Here is a 20,925-nt window from a genome sequence, read left to right on the forward strand (position 1 = left end):
TCAGCTCTTGGGCCTTGAGTTTGACACCCCTGCTCTAGGGAAACAAAAATATTTTCCTTTCTCTGTTACATGTTTATCAAAAGAATGTTAACCACTTGGTTCCAGGAGCTGTGGGCATCAAGGTTGGAAAATTACACCTCCAAATGTCTTATTTCTCACTTTCTTCAGATTGCCTACCAAAGAACTGGGTAATGTAAACAGGATCTGAACTGGAATTCAGCTAGCTGTCCACAGGAGAGAAGGCTAGAGTCACACTTCTTATATATCTTAGTTTTGTTAGAATATTTGACTGCTGTTTGTTCAAATAAGATTTTCATGTGTTAATAAGCATAGTCATGTTTCTGCAAGTCTTGGAATATTGGACAAGTTGCAAAAAAAAGGCAGATTCCCATTGAATATTGAGACTTCCATTCAGGGCTTCATTGCTATTTTCTGAATCAGGGGATGTGGCATACATAATGTCTTCCTTGGGCATTTAGAGATAGGCTGATCCATTTGCCTTTCAACACCAGATTTCTATGGAGAATAAAATTTCCTTTTAAGGTGACCATTCAAAAATTTGATGCCATCCTATAATTCCATTCTCGGAGATTAAATTTAAGAAAATCTTATTCTTTTTACTTAAAGTAGAATTTGTCTAAAGACCACAAGAAGATACTTTAATATAATGAAGGGGTGAGCTCAGAACTAAAAATTAACACAGCATTGAAAAGCAATGAGGTTTCCTAAGGTAACACTACTCATGTTTACCACATTTATTTTATTTATTTAAAGCATTTATATAGCCACCTACATTCTAATCAACTCAGGGTGGCTTTATCAATATTTTAAATAAATGAAATAAGTTAATTAATTAGGAGCAAGTTCTATTGAATTAGGCCACTGGTGTCAAACTCAAGGGCTGTGGGCCAAATCCAGCCCATGGGATACTTAAATCTAGCCTGTGGGGCAAACCCTGGAAATATTCCTTTGCTGTCTCTGGCAGCCAAAGTGCCCCCCCCCAATGCCCCATTTTGGCTGACAGGGTGCTGCAGGAGGCCATCCAGGCTGAAAACATGGTGTGGGGGAGACATGTAAGGCCCCCACACCCATTTTTTGCTGGCAGGGTACTTCAGAAGGCTGTCCAGACTGAAAACTGGGTGTGTGGAGCTGTGTGAGGCTCCTGTGCCCCATTTTGGCTGGCAGGGTGCTGTAGGAGGCCATCCAAGCTGAAAATGGAGTGTGGGGGATATGTGAGACCCCCATGCTTCGTTTTGGCCAGCAGGGTGCTGCAGGAGGCATCCATACTGTTTCCTCCCCTGGCTGGCCCATGGAGGAGAATTACAATGCTGATCCAGCCCTCAAAGAAATCCAGTTTGACACTCCTGAATTAGGCAATGCATATCTCTGAGTATAGAAATATATGGATTATTACTGTTAGAATATAGCTCAGTTTAGCTATCATTTCTTCTTGTTGCCTGTGTTTTTTTCTTTTTGGAAAAACATTAAGGAGTCAGTTCATGTAAACCCCTCCACTTTTAAATAATAGCAACAATGTTATTTTTCTGACAAGTATAGTTGATGTGATGTAAGGACTTGATTCTGATTCAACTAAGCATGTATGCTGAAGACCTTGAACACAAAGATGTTTTCATTAGAAAAGAGGGGAAAGCATTACTCACTGGTGTGTCAAGAATAAGTTGGGTACTTCACTGCAATTCCATTTTTCATTCAGTGAAACCACTTAAATTGCTTTCTTCTGAACATTTTGCACTATTCTTAAACTCACTCTATGCCCTCAAAAAGATGTTTTATTGTCAAAATAGAGATGGGAGAAAAAGCTGAATTTGATTATCGCTCTTTCTTCTCATTTAAGCTAACAAGCTACCATGATCACTCATCAAACTCTCCCAAGAAGTCTAAAACCAACCCAGAAGCATCCTCACTTTTGCCAAACTCAGATTACTGAAAACATGCCAAGGTCATCATGAACCAATCAATGTTCCTTTCAGCTGACAAATTGGAGCTACAAGGAATGGCATTCAATCAGCGCCCTGTCCCCTGAGCCATCAGAGGTCTCAGCATGGCAAACTCATTGTCTCGCTTCTATTCCACACAAAATAGAAAGAAAATAAATTGCTAAGACACAAACTCATCCCCAAACCTCTTCATGTTGTGGACATTTGTCTGGTTGTTTTCCAATAACAAGCCACCAAACCACAGAAACTAAAACTGAGCAGCTTCTCAAAGCGAAAGCCCTGAAACTGTAAAGTCGCATTTGCTCTGTTGCATTTATCTGTCCCTGTGAATAGTGATTGCACCAGGTGTTGGCATGTGTTTGCAATTTGTCACTTTTCTCAATAGCTGCAAGCAGGGCTGCATGTTGTAACATTGGGAGGTGCTTAGGAGGAAGGAGAGATACCTTCCCCACAAATAGGACACTGAAGCTCAGAAGGCAGATTGACTTCAGTTTAGGAGGTGGAGTGAAGAAAACACTCTCATTAGTTGGAAAACAGATTGACCTCAAGTTCCACAGAACTGCAGTATTGGCATTGCTCAAATAAATCTAAGTGGAAGAAGAAAACTAGCAGGCTTTGTGTGATCAAGGCAGCTTTAGAGCCAGTTTCAGACTTCAAGCACAGATTCTTTACACTGCATAGTTTTATTGTTGATAATAAATAAAAGATTGAGCTAAAGACTTGCTGACAATAGGTAAATCTTACAGGATGCTTTGCACAAAAGAGACAAGTACATAAGGTGGAAGTTTATTCATTTATTTTTTAAAAAATTAGCCCAAGAAACAAATATGTCTATAAAACCTGCACATGCTAATTTGAAAACAAAAATTATAATTTAAAAGGAAAAGTATCTTGCCATAACGGCAAAACTATGGTAAAAATATGTAATCTGCATCGCCGGTGAAGATAAGCATATTCAAGACTTGCACTTCCTTTTTTATGGTTCTTTAAGTTTAAGTAGGACTTCCAATTTGAGTTCCTTTGCTGACAGACCGAAATCACAATCGTGCATGGTTTCGATCCGTGCTCACCGCCGGAGCACCCCAAGCTGGTTGGTTTTGGGGCTAAGCCACCCCGTAGAGGTGGTGAAGAGGGGGGAGACTGCCAGCAGGGTTGAGGAGAGCCGCATCTCTCCTCCTCAGCTGGCCATTACTCCCTTTCCTGAATGTGGTTGCAGCGGTGGTCAGAAATGGCCACCTCAAAGAAGAACTTGAACAGAAAAGAATGTGCAGGAGGAAGATAAGAAGAGAAAGTTTTGGTTGACAGGTTAAACTTCAAAAGCAACAATGTAAGGTACCCTGGAATTTAAACTATAAAAAAAATAACATTGTTCCCAAAGAAGATTTTGAAGCAGTGAAGGAAAGAGAAAAGGGAAAGGATTTGGCTTTCTTTTTTTTTTTTTGTCTTCCCTTCCCTATACTGACAGCTAAGAGACTTAAGCAAGAAATTGAAAAAAAAAATCCACTTTGACATCAATAGGCATTTAAGCTGAAAATAAAATGTCAAAGGGATAATAAAGATTTCTGGATACTTAAAAGCTTTTAAAAGCAGGAAAGGAGAGAAAAAGAATAAAAGGGCAGGATCTGGAAAAATGGAGGAGACTGCCTGGAATTAAAAGGAATTTACAGTGAAACCTCAACAAGATTCATAAAAGATACATTTTAACTGAAACTTGGCAACAAAATAATAGAACCCAGGAAGAGAAAATGGAAAAAAGAAGCAAGAAGAAAATAGCTTTAGATTATTTGGATTATTTGGTGATCTTTGGATTTTTGGTTATTGCATTTAAATGACTAAAATCAATTGGGTGGTTGTTTAAAAGTGTTTAAAATGGCACCACTTTTAGAAGAACTGAAAATGGAACTTAAAAAGTACAAAGAAGATGCACAAGAAGGGAGAGGTTCTTTTGGCTTCGTATTTCAACTCTTAAAAATGGAGATCTGGAACTATGAGAAACAACAAGAAACGCTTGCAGAACAAGAAGACTGGGACAAGGAAGGAGCCATCTTTAATGATCAAGTAATTTTATGTGGGGGGAAAAAAGGAAAGGGGGAAAAGAGAATGAAAAATTTAAGATTTGAAAAAACAATTAAAAAGAATAGTTTGAAAAATAAGCATAATATTAGAAAACAACAGAAGAGGGGATTACAGAAGAGAGAATTAGAAGGGGGACAAGGGGGTAAAAAGGGGAGGGAGAAGAAGAGGGGGAAGAAGGAAAGGAAAATAAGTTATAAAGGACAGAAAGGATACAGAGAAACAGGGGAAAGGTATAAGAATTAAAAGTATATAAGCCTGTTTAGAGATAATGGGTGAAAACTTAATTGTAAAAGGGATTCTGCAAAGGTACACAAGATAGTATTGTTATATTACAAATAGAAATAATTTTAGAAAATATGATTAAAATGATAGATAAAATATTTATCATAATCTAGTGGAATGTTTGTTAATAAATAAATGAAGTGAAGTGAATCAGAGAATTAAATTAGGAAAGGGTGGGAACATTTTAATTATTAATGATTTATAAAATATAAGTGAAGAGAAATATGGGGAGAAAAAGAATTAATTATGGAAAGTTTATAAGTGTTCCCAAGGAAGTATTATATTTAATTGAAAAGAAATGTTAAAGATGTTAAGATTTTAATGAATATTAATGATAGAATTGAATTGGAATGGAATGAGTGCTTTATTTACATATATATATAATCTTTTTTTAAGAATATAGTGTGTATCTTAAGAATGTACCAAGCAGAATTTGACTGGAAGTTATGTATTATATTGAATGTTATAATCTTAAAGGTATACATTGAAGCTTAAATAAGAGTTGAATGGATAAAATTAAAAGATATAAAGTTGTTATACTCCAACTAGTAACTACAGGGAAAAATTTGTTTAATGAGAAAAGATAATATGAAATTGAAACAGGACAGACAAAAGTATAAATATAATGATTTGAATTGAGATGAGATAATCAAAATAAAGCTGGGAAAATTAAAAGAGGGGAAAAACTATGTAGAAAATGTAAAACAGTAATAAGATATGGAATAAAACACAAAAATGAGCATGAAATTGAGTTTGTGACTGTTTGAAGAAGTGATAACCCAGGACCATGGTATTTTCAAAAAAAGATGTTTTATTTGTATTATGTTTTTTTTTTTGTGAAAACACAAATAAAATTTTCAAAAAAAAAGTTTAAGTCAGATTTGAATAGGACAGGTAGGATTTCTTGGAGGTGTGGGGGAATGTTCTAGAGCAGCCTTTCAAATAACATCTTCCTGAAGCTTATGACAGATAGAGCAATAGCACTTAGACTTTTTTGCTGCTTCATGGTGTTTTACAGCCCTCTCTAAGCAGTTTACAGAGTCAGAATATTGCCCCCAACAGTCCTCATTTTACTGACCTTGGAAGGATGAAAGGTTGAGTCAACCTTGAGCCAGTGAGGATCAAACTCTTGGTAGTTGGCTGAGTTAACCCATAATACTGCATTCTAACTACTGTGCTACCATGGCTCTTGCCATAATCTGTTTCACTTTACCCAATTTCTTCTATGTGCGATTTCTTGGTATCATTCATTATTTTATGAAGTTGGTATAAGATGAGGCAAGTATCCTGGTGACTTCCAAAAGTTTTAGATCAAGCTCACCCTTTCCTAAGGAGATTGGAATCTCTGTCCCATAATAAAGATTATTGGGGATGGTGGATAATCAAACAGAATGTTGCAAAATCTTTCCCAACCAGCACACATTTCAAATACAGACCAACTCCCCATTTTTCTGCAATAGACATATTGGCTAGGAAATTTTAGAAGTTGAAATCCATACACTGTAGCCATAGTTCATTTTGCACTTCTAGCAGATATGCTGAACTGGGTCAAATCAATCCTTTACTCTGATATTTGACCAACCACTTTGAATAATCTGAGTCCCTCCACACACCTTTACCCCAGCCTCTGTTTTTGTTATTCAGTGCCTACCTGAAGAATTCTAATAGAATACCAAATGAGATTGTGCCAGTTACTGGAACTAACACAGGGACCAGTTTGCAAATGCAAATGTAAGTTCAAATCCCTGTTTGCATTTTACTCTGACCTGAGGAAAAAAAATGTTGTTAAAGAACTACTGTTGAATAGTACCCAGCAAGTGAGAGATCTAAATGGACTGCAAAGTCATTCAGCATGTGAAACCTCCCTGACTAAAAACCACAGGCATTTTGTGGAGTTGCGAGGAAGCTAAAGAAATAGGCAGAATTCATGTCCATAAACTTCTTCCAGGGGATGGAAAAACACTGCAGTGACTGCTTGTTTGCTGGATGCTCCAGCAAAGAAATCCATATTGATCTTAACAAAGGATGTGATGTATGAGCAAAGAGGTCAGAGGGAGCCATTTCTGCCATTTTCTTTCAGGGTAAACATGGGGCAACTCCAGACATAAATGTTTTCTTTTTACAGCTATGTTGCAAAATTGGATGTGACTTTTGAAATCAATGCTCCACAAAGAAGAGATGTGGTTTTCCAAAGAAGCAGTGAGATTTAATTTTACTTGTTCAGCATGCGACAGTTGACTGCATTGAACCAATTTCTAAACAGTTCATTCACTACCCACCAGAGAGATTTATTGGAACCACCAACGCCTGTTTTTAAAGGTTGGTTTCCATACTGCTTGAAATGTTGAATAGATTAAGATTGGGCACTAATTTCCCTCAAATCATCACTTTAAAGCAGTGTTTTAAAGTGATCTTCAAATCTTCAAATGTTCCCATGCACACACTTCCATTATATTTCTTCAGGAGCTTTCAGCAAAGTGTGTTTAGAATGCCACAGTGGATTGTGGCCATAACCAACAGATGTGGTCAGTTCTACCAGGGTGGCAAACTGACTTTAGTGAAACTTAAAAGCAAACTGTGTTGTCATAAGAAACCTTCTCCTGGAGACAATTTCCTGATTTAGGTCTTATTACTTTAAGGTCTTCGGGCCAGAGCCTTGCTGTGCATCTTGGGATTCATCATAACAAATGCCACATTTGCCCCAGCCTAGCCAAAAATTGTCATATCAAGTTCTGTTTCTTTTACCAAATAGAATGACGGTTGTCTTAATGCACAGTAGACTGTTTGTGTGAAATTTTCAAACAGGAAGACACGGTGTCATTAAATAACAGAGGTGAAAAGGCTACAAAATTTATTACACAGAAATGGACTTTCCCTCCAATTAATCCCAATTCTTATGGAACCAAAACATTTTATTCTTTCATAAATTGTTTGAGTGGAAATACAGATTTGGTTCAGGTTGATTCTGGAAAGCAAATGATGCCTTTCCAAAAGAGAATAATTAGCTGGTTTTCTAGGCTTCATTTAAATCAGAGTACTTCCCCTTTTCCTTCTCTTTTTTAATTGTGAATATTTTTATTTTGCTTTTACTGTCAATCAACTTGCCAGCTGTCAGTGTTGGAAAAAGCTTTATGAATACTAGTAATTAACAACAAATTAATTGTAATAATACTAAATATGATGAATAGAGCACATATGCAGTAAGTAACAGATTATAGTTGTGATGTTTCCTAATATTAGTTGGCATACTCAGGAAACTCTGGATCAGGGCTATAATTGTTAATTGAATCACTTGAATTCAGACATTTCTCTGTGGAGGGAAACTGCCTTTTTAAAACAAATCTTTAAAATAATGATTTGGGATTTATCTGAAAAGGATTCTATTTGCTAATAAGATCAAAGCTAGGATACCATTGCCTTCCCGATTTTTTTCCCCAATTAGTTTTATTAAATGTTACAGTTGTATAAATCGAATGTAATACAGACTACAACAAATAAAAAATAGGAAAAAATCAAAAGTGCAGAATGGAAAAAAGGAAGAAAAAGAGCAATGTGAATGAAAGAATAGAAAATATTACAATATAACAAAAAAGAAATATTCCACCTTCATCTCTAAAGGAATTCTCAGATCCTTAAGTCCACATCACTCAGTCCAGGATGATAAAGAAAATGTCCATTTAGTGATTCTAGAATAACATCAACTATTTTAACCCTGATCAAATAAATCCACTTTATATTCTTTCCCTTTGCTTTTTACAATTTTGATCTTTAATCTCTTCAAACAATGCCCTAAATCTTTATATCTATTCTTTTCATCAAATTTTAACAGGTTTCCTTTGTATATCCAATATAGGAAAATTATCCAAGTCACTCTCCCTTTTAAGTATTAAAATATCAGCCAGTTTAAATTTCCATTTATTTTTTTTAAATCAAAACACAGTCATTTTCTCCTGGGAAGGATCTATTCTATTAATTTGAAAATCCTATTTCAAATCAACCTACACCCTTAGTATATTTATAACTTTTCAGAAATAATACTCTAATCACTCTTTTGCCATTTATTCCCCAACATTTCTAAATCCTTTAAGTTGCACTAATTTTTATTTTGTTAAGGATTGAAGGAGACTCACCCAATGAATGTCATCAACCTTGTCATTCCAAATGTTTTTAATGTTTAAAAAGCAATAAAAAAGTAATTGAAAAGGTGATTAAGAAATGAGGCATAGCCGTGCTTTATGTCCACATAAGCCACATTACAATTCTGAATATAAATGAAATCCCTCAACCCCAGCCACTCAATTTACCAGCCAACCTAAACTTTTCAGTTCTTGCAGTCTGCTCATGAGAGCTTTTTGGAATACATGTGGGCAATCACACAGTCTTTTCTTTGTCTGGACAGATTTTGTCATCCAGAACCTGTCCTCTGGTCAGTGTTCTCCCCTATAATACTGTCCCTGTTCCTTTACGGGTATTTAGTTCACTATATGCTTACAGGTAGTCTGAGAGCATTTTCTTTTTTCTTAGTGCTGTCATAAGTCACCATAATAACTGTAGGTTGACTCAGTACAGATTTCTTAGTTTCAAAAGTTTTCCATCAAAATGTCTGTGGAGTCCAATAAAAATCAAGATGGAGACTGCAATGATTTAATAGAAACTTCAGTAGTTTTTTTTTATGTGTGTGGCACACATAAAACTTCATTTCACCAATGCACTTGTGAACTTGACTTTCTTTTTTTAATCATACACTATAAACACTCCTGCTTCCCTGAAAGCTCAAATCTCATTTCATTTGCCTTGTTACAGTCAGCTCAATGAATATATAAGGCATGCAGGACTATCCCGGTTGCATGATTTACCTTCTGATTTTCCTGGCTTTTCTTCAATGATGTTGTTCTACTATTAGCCCCTTCCAAAAGGGGAGGCAATAGGAACACAAAATAAAGAGTTTACTTAGGTAGAAATAATTTGTAAAGATGGAGGGGGGGCTCAGTGAAGTGGAGATCAATGAGAAGATCCACACCCCGTACCTTGGCTGTGCAGAGCCCCAATCTGATTAGTTCTTCGAAAGACTTTTTTTATCTTATCTGCAAAGTTGAAATGGGAATACAGCTTCAAATGAGATCACTGAATGAAATAATGTGACATCTGTGACATTTGTTTATGTTTAAACAAGGATAGAACTGCACTGTAATTATATATGTCTGTGGTTTTGTGTGGTTTTGTCTATGCAAATACACGCACACACTCACACACACACATTCTCTCTCTCTCTCTCTCTCACACACATACTGTACCTATGCACAGAGAAACATGGAATTTTCTAATGCTTAGTTTATATGCGACCAGCCATCATAATATGTGGGAGTCATCTTCAGATATTTGCCCGGACGGTCATCTATCTATTTAGAAACTGAAAAATCTTTTGATTTCATCTCCTAAATAGACACTATAATCTTGGCATTTGTGAGTGTTACTTGCAATATACATTATGCACAAATGAACAAATTCTGAAAGCAGCGAAGCCTCTGGGGTAATAGCAAAGGCACCAGGAAGCATGATCCATGGTGAATTGAGGCTTTCATCAGATCTGCCTACCTCCACCCCTTTTTCTTCCTTTTTAGAGTGTTGTTGACTCACAGTGTTGGTGGGAACATGTTTTCATTTTATTTCCTCCTGCCCACATATGCAAAAAATAACAAACCCGCAACCCTGATAACTCTGCATTAACAAACAGCTTTCATATTTAACACACTGTCATCTGAGCAGCAAAGCATCTGCTGAAAAACCACACCTAACTAACTACATCATGTCTGGCTAGGTTGCTTTCTGGAGAGTTCTGCTGTGTACACTTTCCTGGCAGAAAATGGGAGCTAGAAGAATCAAAATGAAGTTTTTAGTCAAAGAGTAATTAGCAATAATGTCATGCATGTCATAACTCGGTCTAATAACCATACCACTCAGTCATTTCTTGACTCTATAGTATAAAGCTGTAGCTGACTGATCTATATGTTATGAAATAACAGGCTGGGGGAAAACCTTGTTTCATTGTCCTCCATTGAGATGTACACTCAGGAAATGAACTCACTCTGCACTGTTGCCCTCTGTTCTTTGCATTCCATAGGGCAACCAAATGTTTGACCAGCCATACTAGCCCCAAAATCCCTGGAACCTTTTGGGATGGACCACTCCATTCTTGCAGAAAACAATAGTCACTACAAGCCTAAATCTCAGTGAAATAGTATACCAAGAAAACAGATATAAACTTTCCCACTTTTGGAACATCTTCTTCCTGTCCAATTGACAAAACCAAATCCAGAGCATGACTTACCATATAAAAGAAAATAAAAGAAAACCTTATTCTGTGGCTGATTTGATCTTTTCTCTAGAGGATGGTTGTAAGTAATACAAAAAGTCACAGTTGTCTTCTGCAAGAAGTTTAGTGTTAAGATGTGAAGAGCCATGACAGCCCCAGTATGCCAGGGATTACCTGTATGGTGATATGAAGGTATACCTGTCCTTGATTAAATTCTAAAATTGGACAAATGAATTTGCTTAATTTCCTTTAACAATCAGACTTTTTTTTGAAATAAATTAATAAATGCATTCTAAAAATCTCACATATTTTTATAAGAGCTAAGCTAAGCCAAGGACATTTGCAAGAGCTTAGGATTTTGCATTTTTCTTTGGTTCCTTGGAATACCCAGAAATAATTATTATGATGAATGTTTCCAAACATATGGAGGTAAATATTTCTAATTGTCTACCAGGTTAATATAAATATGAAAAGGTAGTTAAAATGTTCATGCAACTTTGGGAAAGAAGCTGGAAAGGACAAAAGTTATTAAAATAAGACTCATTCAAAGACTGCTACATATTTTGAATAAAGCATTGAATTCAAATTTCAAAACAACCAAACCATTTTATAAATAAATGGACATCAGTCCTCCAGAGATGAAATTTTAGGGTTTTTTTCATCTTGCCTTTCCATATTAACAGATATTTGGTCCTACAGCACAGATTTATTGAGGTAATGTTCTTACTAATCTGGGAACTAATCCATGCTATGTCAGCTCTACTACCAACAGTCATCATTCTTGGATTTGTAAATGGCCCCACATTTTTTGTACACAGTTCTTGCTTGTGTTATTTCTACCTATGCATTCATGTCATCAAAGAGAATAATTTCCCCTGGATTGCATACTTTCAGTATGTTGCACAATTTTCCGCCAAACTTATTTGGGTTCATCTATTATTTATTTATATTTCATATTTCTAAACTGCTCATCTCCTTCATTACCATCATTTACTGTAGCTTAATGTGTAACTATCACCCACCTATGGATTTGTACTTTTAAATGCACCTACAGCAACCTTGTGGACATCAATTCATTCTTTCTAACATGTTTTCTAGCTCTTTCATTGATAAGGAAACCAACAGTTTAATTTTCCCAAATGCATTCCTCTATCCTTCATGGCCACACCATTTGCATTCAGTTCTATTGTCCCATTCCCTCTTATTTAGTTCCACAGGTACATTATTTTTCTTTCATTAATTTCTTGACTTTTTAACTTATTCTTATTATAATCCAAGTCACAATCTTCATTATGAGATGGCTGATAGCAGATGCACCCATTGATACAGACTTCCAGGGAAATGTGAAAAACTGAAGGATGAGTGTGTTCCAGATCATGTGTGAATGAGGATGCTTCTTGAAATTGAATCGATACCTTTCCCTGCTCCTATTTCTAATCTGAATGTGTGTCACCATAGAACATTTTTGGATAGATAGTGAGAGGACATCTGTAGATACTCCATAAGTACCATCTTTTTAATTAGCAAAACTGCAGAAATTAATATCTGAAAGTATGGTGTGGTTTATACATGTTGTTTATTTTGTTTCTACAAATGAGACCTCATCTGTTGGAACTTGGCAAACTTGAACAGAGAACTGAGTGTTATTATGTAGGCTGCAATTTCTGCCAGAACACTCACTCTCTCTCTCTCTCTCTCTCTCTCTCTCTCTCTCTCTCTCTCTCTCTGTGTGTGTGTGTGTCTGTCTGTCTGTCTGTCTGTCTGTCTGTCCCTGTGTGTCTCTGTCTCTGTCTCTCTCTGTCTGTGTCTCTGCCTCTCTCTCTCTCTCTCCCTCCCTCTCTCTCTGTGTGTATGTCTGTCTCTCTGTCCCTGTCTCTCTCTCTCTCTCTCTCTCTGTCTGTCTGTCTCTCTCTCTCTGTGTGTGTGTGTGTGTATGTGTGTGTGTGTGTCTGTCTCTCTGTCCCTGTGTGTGTGTATCTCTGTCTGTCTGTCTGTCTATGTGTGTCTCTGTCTCTCTCTGTCTGTGTCTCTGCCTCTCTCTTTCCCCCCCTCTCCCCCCCCCCTCTCTCTGTGCATGTGATGGAATTACTCTGGCACATGCTTAATGGCAAAAACCCAACTTCTGAGAATTATGGCTAGGTTAAGGATAAGGCAACTAAAGATCAGAATAAACAACTACTATATGTCTATTTGTGAGTGCATTCAGAAATGGGTCTGCTGCACCAGTAAGTGGTGATATGTCACTCTTTGTTCAATGTGCCCAAGGGAATTCACATGGAAGCTAAATCTGTGCTGTTTACAAGCTTGCCTGCTGCTGCTCTTTTCTTCATCAGCTGAAAAGTCTATAGACAATTTTCCATTCAGTAAATCACCATCAGCCCCTGCAAAGCAACAAACAAATAAAAACTCCCCAGCATGGTGAAGAGAAATGAAAGGTGTAAGGTTAAGAGAAGTTATCTATTGTATGCAGCTGTGTGTATATACTATAGCTATCTTGTTAAATGCATGGTTTTGGGTATTAATGGGTAATACCCATTCCAGAACTAAACTACACATACTGTATGCCCTGGATAACAAATCCATAATCCATTGGGAAGATACATAAATTTGCTATTTCCATGAAGTTTGTCCTTGTGGAATGAAGATGGTCAGGTCGGTCATCAATATCTTTTCATGCCAAGTTAGTAAACTTCATTGGATGTGACTGATGGACCAACTCAAAGCTTTGACTGATTTTCTTTCAGCCATAGAAGGTTGTTCAGATCAGGGAATAGATTTTACAAGAAAACTAGTACTATACTTTATTGTGAAAGGCTACGGTAACAAAATTTTGCAAGTGATTATATTTTCTCTTCCTTTCCTCTTATGCCCTAGGGCCTAGGGCCTCAGGAGGATAGCTAGCCTGAGTCTCTTTCTAATATTTTTCTCTGGGCTTTGGACCCAGAGCATGCCTATGCACCTGTTTAATGGATTCTATATAGTTTTTTCCAAGGTCATTTCCATAGCTTCCCACACTCTCACATAGAAGCTTCAGATACCTGCTGGCCTCACATCTAACTAGTGCTTAACACACAATCAACAGTTTATACACAGTTATATTATATAGTGAAAGCTCTATATAATGTAATTTTGTATAAGTCACTACATTGCTTGTGACTGTATGACAGACTTTTTTCAAATAGGAGATGATCCTCAGTATGAGAATCATTGGCCCAGTTTTCAGTCACAAGGTTCAATATTCTAAGTTGACTTTTGAAATAGGCAAGTGAACATGGATTTCAACATTGAATGCTAAATTAATAGATGCAGCCAAAAATGCTCCTCTTTAGAGGAGTTATCTTCCTTAAATAAGTGATTAAGCTGACACATCCTCCACTGGCCTACAAACATTAAAATAACAAACGCCCATTTGTTTGGGCAGACAGCATTTCAAAATTGCTCTTGCTGAAATATTTCTGTAGCCCTGATAATTTTTAGTGGCATTTTTGTTTTCAATTAAATCCAGGTGCCACTAGTCTTATGTCTATGGAAGATGCCTAAGTAATTAGACAATCTCTCCGGGGTTGTGGCACAACACTCCTAGTGGCTCCCAACAATATAGTTGGGGTTTTTAGTCTGCCAACAAACTGAATTAATTTCTTCAGAGTATGAAACAGATCATTGTGCAGCCAAAATGCAGCTAGAAGGTTCAATTCTTCATGTAAATCCACTTGTAAACGTAACCATTCTTTGCTATTTACTCGGTAAATGGTTCTTATTCATAAGAGTACATAAAGTTCAACCTGCCTATATCTGACCTTATGGTCAATTTTCAGAGGAAATCTGATTTGGAGGAGCTCAATTATGGTGGACAGTTGGGGAATTTTGCGGGGAGAGGTGAGCTTTATTTTTAACAGGTGCAGATCTTTCTCTTAAACAAATGGTCCTACCAATGCTTAGCCTCATGAGCTTAGGAAACCAAAGCTAGATAGTATGACAAGATAAAGGCATTGCCTGTATAATCTTATATTAGAATGAAGTAATTTTGAAATGTGATGGGACCTTTTGATATAGTACTGTATAACTGAATAGTAAAAAGAGGAAAAAAATAGCTCACAAGACTTGCTGTAGAATAATTTTCATATGTACTTTTTTCCAGAGATCATTTAAATATTTTAAAACTTTGAAAAAGTCCTTCCTCCTATTCTCCCAAATTTGTAAGCTAATGAATATGATGTGGAAGTGACCAGAGTGCTGCATTTGGATATAATTCTCAAATGCCCATTCAATTAGAGAAGCCATTCAATTTTCATGACTCTGGCCTAATCTACATAGACACCAATTGGTCTGCCATTTACCAATATTTCCATGTTACAGGACAAATGGGGATTCCTATAAATGAGGTTTCCATGAATTATCTTGTCTGATACAATATTTGTTGATAAGATATTGTATCACTCACTAACTGTTGTTGATCTTAAAAAGCTAAGTGGAATCTGACCTGAGAGACCATTAGAATGTACCAGATTTTAAGAGTTGATCTTAACTCAAAAGACACCTTATTCATTTAAAAAAAACCCTTGTGCTCAAATGTTCCAAATTTTCCCCCATAGCTGACATCCCATATAGGAGTTCCATTATTTTCTATGATTGAGTTGAAGATAGGCATATATAAATATGATGTTCCCCATAGCTGACATCCCATATATGAGTTCCATTATTTTCTATGATTGAATTGAAGATACACGTATATAAATATGAAGCTCTACAAATTATCTCATCTGTTTTTCATTAGGGAACTGATGCCAAGGACTCTTGATGGCCAGATCACCATGGAGAAGACGCCTAGCTACTTTGTCACTAAGGAAGCACCAGCTCGCATCTCCTCTATGTCGAAGGACACCAAGCTCATTGTGGTAGTGAGAGACCCGGTCACCCGAGCCATTTCTGACTACACACAAACCCTTTCCAAGAAGCCAGACATCCCGTCCTTTGAGAGCCTGACCTTCAAAAATAGGACTACGGGCCTGATTGATACCTCCTGGAGTGCTATCCAGATTGGCATTTATGCCAAGCATCTAGAGAATTGGCTCCTGTACTTCCCGCTTGGGCAAATCCTTTTTGTCAGCGGGGAGAGACTGATCAGTGATCCAGCAGGTGAGTTGGGCCGCGTCCAGGACTTTCTGGGCCTCAAGAGGATCATCACAGATAAACATTTCTACTTCAACAAAACCAAGGGGTTCCCATGCCTGAAAAAGGCTGAAGGCAGCAGCAAGCCCCACTGCCTGGGCAAGACAAAAGGACGGACCCACCCCGACATTGACCAGAAAGTAATACAAAGGTTGCGAGAATTCTATCGGCCATTCAACATGAAGTTCTACCAGATGACTGGCCATGACTTTGGCTGGGATTAAGGCTGGAAAAATAGTAATTTAATCATATTAAAAGGAAAAAAATATATTTTTGTACATATCAATAGAGATGGAAATCTAATATTTGTGCTAAAGTCTAGTGATTCCAATTAATATTTTTGTTTTAATGCAAACATATATTTACTTGCTTTGTTATTCAAGATTTATGATATCCAATTCCACAAATCCAGAAGACTGCCACTTAACTTATGGATAGGACTGTTGACTATGAGACCTCACAGAGACGGAGACGCTTATTTTCAATATGTTATTTTTGAAGTTTTTATATAATAATTTGTGCCTCAGTCTGTGGATTCTAGTATCAGTGCCCAGATTTATTTTTTTTTAAAGCAGCTTTAGTTGGTCATGTTGGTAACCAAATAATCAGGATTGAAAGACATTTTTCCAATTTGAGCTATTCTACTTGGTCAATTCATATGAGTTAGATTTAGACTTCTGCATTGCTGAAGTGGCTGAAAAGAGGTTTTCAATGAGTTTCAGGGTAAAAAAAAATGGTCACTAAACATTTCAATTCTTTGTACACATTACAAAATTATTTATGCACTTGATCCTCATGTGACTTAATAAGAACATTAGGGCAGCAGCCTCTGTCTGACATGAAACCAGATTTTATTCAAAGCTGTGAGGAACAGAAGATAACATTTTGGCTCTGTTGAAACATTCTAATTTCTTACTAAGTAAGGATGCTTTTCTGTTTGTATTACTAAAGCTAATATATACCCTTGAGATCAGGTCATTAGGCATTTACTGAAGAGTGATGTGAGGCCTTGTCCAAACATGTGACACCCCCCCAAATCTAGATGTTTTCTCAAAGAAGATCCAATAACCAAACTAATTAAGATAAAGTATCTTCATTATAGTTTGAAAGGCATTTCAAAGCTTTACTCATCTACCCACCCCCGCTGTCCCGACTCACCCACCTGTTGTCTCCATAAAGCCTTACATTGGCTCAGATTTCCTTGCCCACAATCCAGTGATAGATGGGCTGAGTTGATGAGTCAACAGTAGGAAAAAAGAAAGCCAAGTCATTTTCCCTGTCAACTCTCCCACTTAAACTCAAAAGGTCATTAGGTCATCAGTCACTACCTCCAACCAACCATGATAGCTTTCCCTCTCAGCTCAGAATGTCCAACTCTCATCTTTTTCTGAAATTGTGCCATAAAATATTTGAGTAAGTATTTTATAGCTACCCCAACAAAGAAGGAAAATATTTTGTTGTACTATATCTCCAGCTTTTATGTCTTAGATATTTCTGAGTCCATGATTCATCTAAGTACAGTTATCACCTACTGGAACAGCTGTTGTGCCTGTGACTCTGAAAGACAAACACTCTAGCAGCAGCAATATGGGCACAACATTTATTATGTTGGATTTTGGGGGCTCAACTTCCAGGTTCCCTAAAATGTATGCCACACTGCAACCTTCTAAGCACTAGGAATCTATGGTTCCCCTCTAACAGTTCCCTTCTCCCCCCCCTCACCCCACCCAAAAAACCCCATGGAGCAATGAAATTATTCCCAATTAAAATTTACACCATAAAAGTTATAGCATGATTTTTCAATTGGTCTAGCACATCTATACCAAATCCTAGACAATTGTTTGCTGACATGACAATCTACAGTAATTACAGATCTAGAATGATTAATTGTCTCATTGTCTCTATGAATATTTGTACCATTGTACTTTTCCACATAGAATGATCCATCTTTTGATATTTCTGTCAGCTTCATAGTTGCACTTGTAAGGCCAAACTAGAAGCGACAGTGGCTGATACATGTCTTATTACATTTCTATTACTTTACTGCTAAAGTAAATGCTGAAGAAACACTCTAAATATTCCTGTCTCCAACCCCTTATTTCTCACCAGTCTATTGCTCCAGACTGTTTTCTTTCACCTCATAGTTGGAACTGAAAAGGCTTAAAAGTTGATGGAAATAACTGGCAGCAAAGTAAAGTGTGGATAAAACTATTTGTTTACTTGATCATTAAAATTAATAGGTACCACATTCTGAAAGCAAATGACCGACAGACACTCCACTTCATCTAGCTTAGCCTTACTTTGTCTTTTTCAAGCATCTCTCACTTTTGTTAAAAACTCAAAGTGACATGTATCAAGTGAGCATGTGTCTCTCATGCTTGCATAGCATATCCCAGCAAAACAATTTATGTCATGATGAAACACTTATGAGTGAGAAATTATATCTTACAGCAAATGAATGCCTGTTGTCCTTTCAGAGTCTGGGGCAGAGCAGTTTTGTAATATCTGAATAAATCTTGTGAGTTTATTTCTCTGATTTCCTGGAATTTGGGTGAAGATTTCCAGATGAAAACATGTTTTTCTTGTTTTTTTCTTGGAGCGGTGTTTGCATCTCTGTAGATGACATCGAACTGAAATGTTCTAACATGGAAGATATATTTTATAAAGTTGCGATGTTCAGCTCTTTGAACGGTAAAAGAATCAGAAAATATTCTCAAAGGTTATACTTCACTCACCAACATTTATGCCTGAAAGGTCATCTTTATCTAAAACAATATCATCAGACAACTTAAAGATAAATACTGATTTGTATTGTTGTTGTTTTTCTGTAATGGTTAAATCAGTGTTCCACCACTGGAGATTACAATGTCTGTTTTTTTTCTGAATGTAAACCTACAACAACTTTCTTACTGAAAAGCTAAAGGATGCAGCTTTTGAACATTATTCTGAAATTATTACTTTTTACCATACAAGGATATACAATATACTCACAAGTTGGTTACTAAATAAAATTTCAAGTCAGCTTGTCAACTGGTGAACAAATTCCACACTCTTCTGAACAATTGATACAATAAATGCTAACAGATGCAGTATCATTTTATGTTTTGTGAATTTTGCAGCTCCTTTTCAAGAACATATCATATGCAGTTTATTTATTTTAGATAGTTATTGCTTTATTTTTCTTTTCTTTCCTGCATTATAGGGTAAACTATCTAAAGCCTGCCAAGAGAGAGACCCATACCTTTTTTTAATTGATGGGGCAGGGGAAATTTCTTTCCTATGTATGTGCTATTTTATGTTACTTCTTTGCATTGTAATTCTCTCATTTCCTCACTTTGATGCTATTTCTGTAAGAGTCAAAATACTTTTTAAATTTAATTTAAGGCTGAAGAAGCACATATTTTAATAAAGTTTACGGGTACAAAGAAATGTTGCTGTATTTGTGACATAGGAAAAATGGGTAGGAAAAAACCTGGTGCACATCAGAGCTGTTTCACATAAATAATCATTTAAATCAACTTTCCTGCCTCTGTTTTTAATATATGATTGTTAAAAAGGAGCATGGACCAGACTATGAGCACCAATGGGTTTGGAACAATGATCTTATGGCCAATTCACTCTACACCCAATATTTTAATATTTTAAGATTATTGTAATTTGCAAAAAGAGATAAATGGGAAGCTATCATGATACAGTACCAAAAGCAGTTTGAATCATCATCTTAAATTCAAAAATTGCCCCTATAAAGACCCCATAGGAATATTGGAAATAAGAAATTGAATATTTTGTTAAACATGACTAGCTTTTTTGATGATAGACTCTCCCATTTTCATTCAGGAACTGTGGAAAAAGTATGATAAACTTTTTGAACTCCATAGTTAATCATGCATCATACTTCTTGACAAATCAAGCAAAGCGACATAGTAACATCCCCCCCCCCGCATCGTTTGATACATACATTTTTTTTAGTTAGAAACTGCAAAAAATGTTCTGTTACAGTCTTGTCTAAATGTGCCATAAAGATGAAATAAATGACAAGTCCTAGGCTCATGTACCAAGATGTCAAGTGGTGTCTAGGATGCAGGGTGAGTATATCTAGGAATAAGTAGATATATGAGCCATGGTGGTGCAGTGGTTAGAGTGCAGTTCTGCAGGCTACTTCTGCTGACTGCCAGCTGCCTGCAGTTTGGCAGTTCAAATCTCACCAGGCTCAAGTTGACTCAACCATCCATCCTTCTGAGGTGGGTAAAATGGGAACCCAGATTGTTGTGGGCAATATGCTGACTCTGTAAACCTCTTAGGGCTGTAAAGTACTTTGAAGTAGTATATAAGTCTAAGTGCTATTGCTATTGCCAAGTAACAGATCTACAAATCTAGTGAAACCCAGGAAGCTGCCCTATTGTGTCAGAACATCTAGCCAGGTTATTTTACCCTAATATTATCAATTGTGACTAGCAGCAGCTCTCTGGGGGATCTTATATAAAACTTTCTGCTTGCCAAGCACATCTTCCATGAATCACAGTCCTAGTTGCCCCAGGAAAGCAGATGATCATCCTTCAAAAATGTTCCAATAACAACCCCACTGAGTGACTTGGCAGCAGGATGTCCAGTTGTCTTGTGCAGTCAAATAAAATGAAATGTCTATTTATTTGTATGCATTTACACAGGGATTAACTTCTATAAAAATACATTCCCAAACCTCCAAGTAAGGTGTTAAAATCATATCATTTAACTAGATTTTTTAAATATTTATTCCTAGATTGAACAGGTTTTTTTTAAAGTTACCTGGAGTTAATTATGCAAGCACTGCATCCCTCTTAGATAATATGGGACCAGATTCTAACTAAAAGATTTTACACTATATTCCATACATACACAATGCATTTTAAATTGACTGGCATTCAAAAAAAAACTTTAAACATAACTGAATGAAATTTGCAGGATATTTCTCAGGCTATGGAGTCTGGCGAAGAAATGGAGAAAACGTTTGGGACATGGAAGAATTTTAAAATAATAATTGGATATTTCTTTCTGCAGATAGCATATATATTCTATCAATGCTGGGAGTACATGTTTCCTGATTAATTTTTTTCCAAAAAGAGGTAAACACTTACAATAGAGGAAGAA

The 20,925-nt window shown here is 36.5% G+C and overlaps 1 protein-coding gene across 1 annotated transcript in view; it reads left to right on the plus strand.

Annotated features, from left to right (window-relative positions):
• Positions 1–19,227, plus strand: part of LOC113437223 (heparan sulfate glucosamine 3-O-sulfotransferase 3A1) — a 92,615-nt gene extending 73,388 nt beyond the window's left edge. The window contains exon 2 of the mRNA XM_026702135.2: positions 15,404–19,227. Coding sequence (XP_026557920.2) covers positions 15,404–16,022 — 619 coding nt within the window. The 3' untranslated portion in view covers positions 16,023–19,227. The remainder of the gene's footprint in view (positions 1–15,403) is intronic.
• Positions 19,228–20,925: the final 1,698 nt, after the last annotated feature.

The sequence above is a fragment of the Pseudonaja textilis genome, chromosome 2 (assembly GCF_049901715.1).
Source record: "Pseudonaja textilis isolate UNSWEBS1 chromosome 2, rPseTex1.2, whole genome shotgun sequence".
Lineage (NCBI taxonomy): Eukaryota > Metazoa > Chordata > Lepidosauria > Squamata > Elapidae > Pseudonaja > Pseudonaja textilis.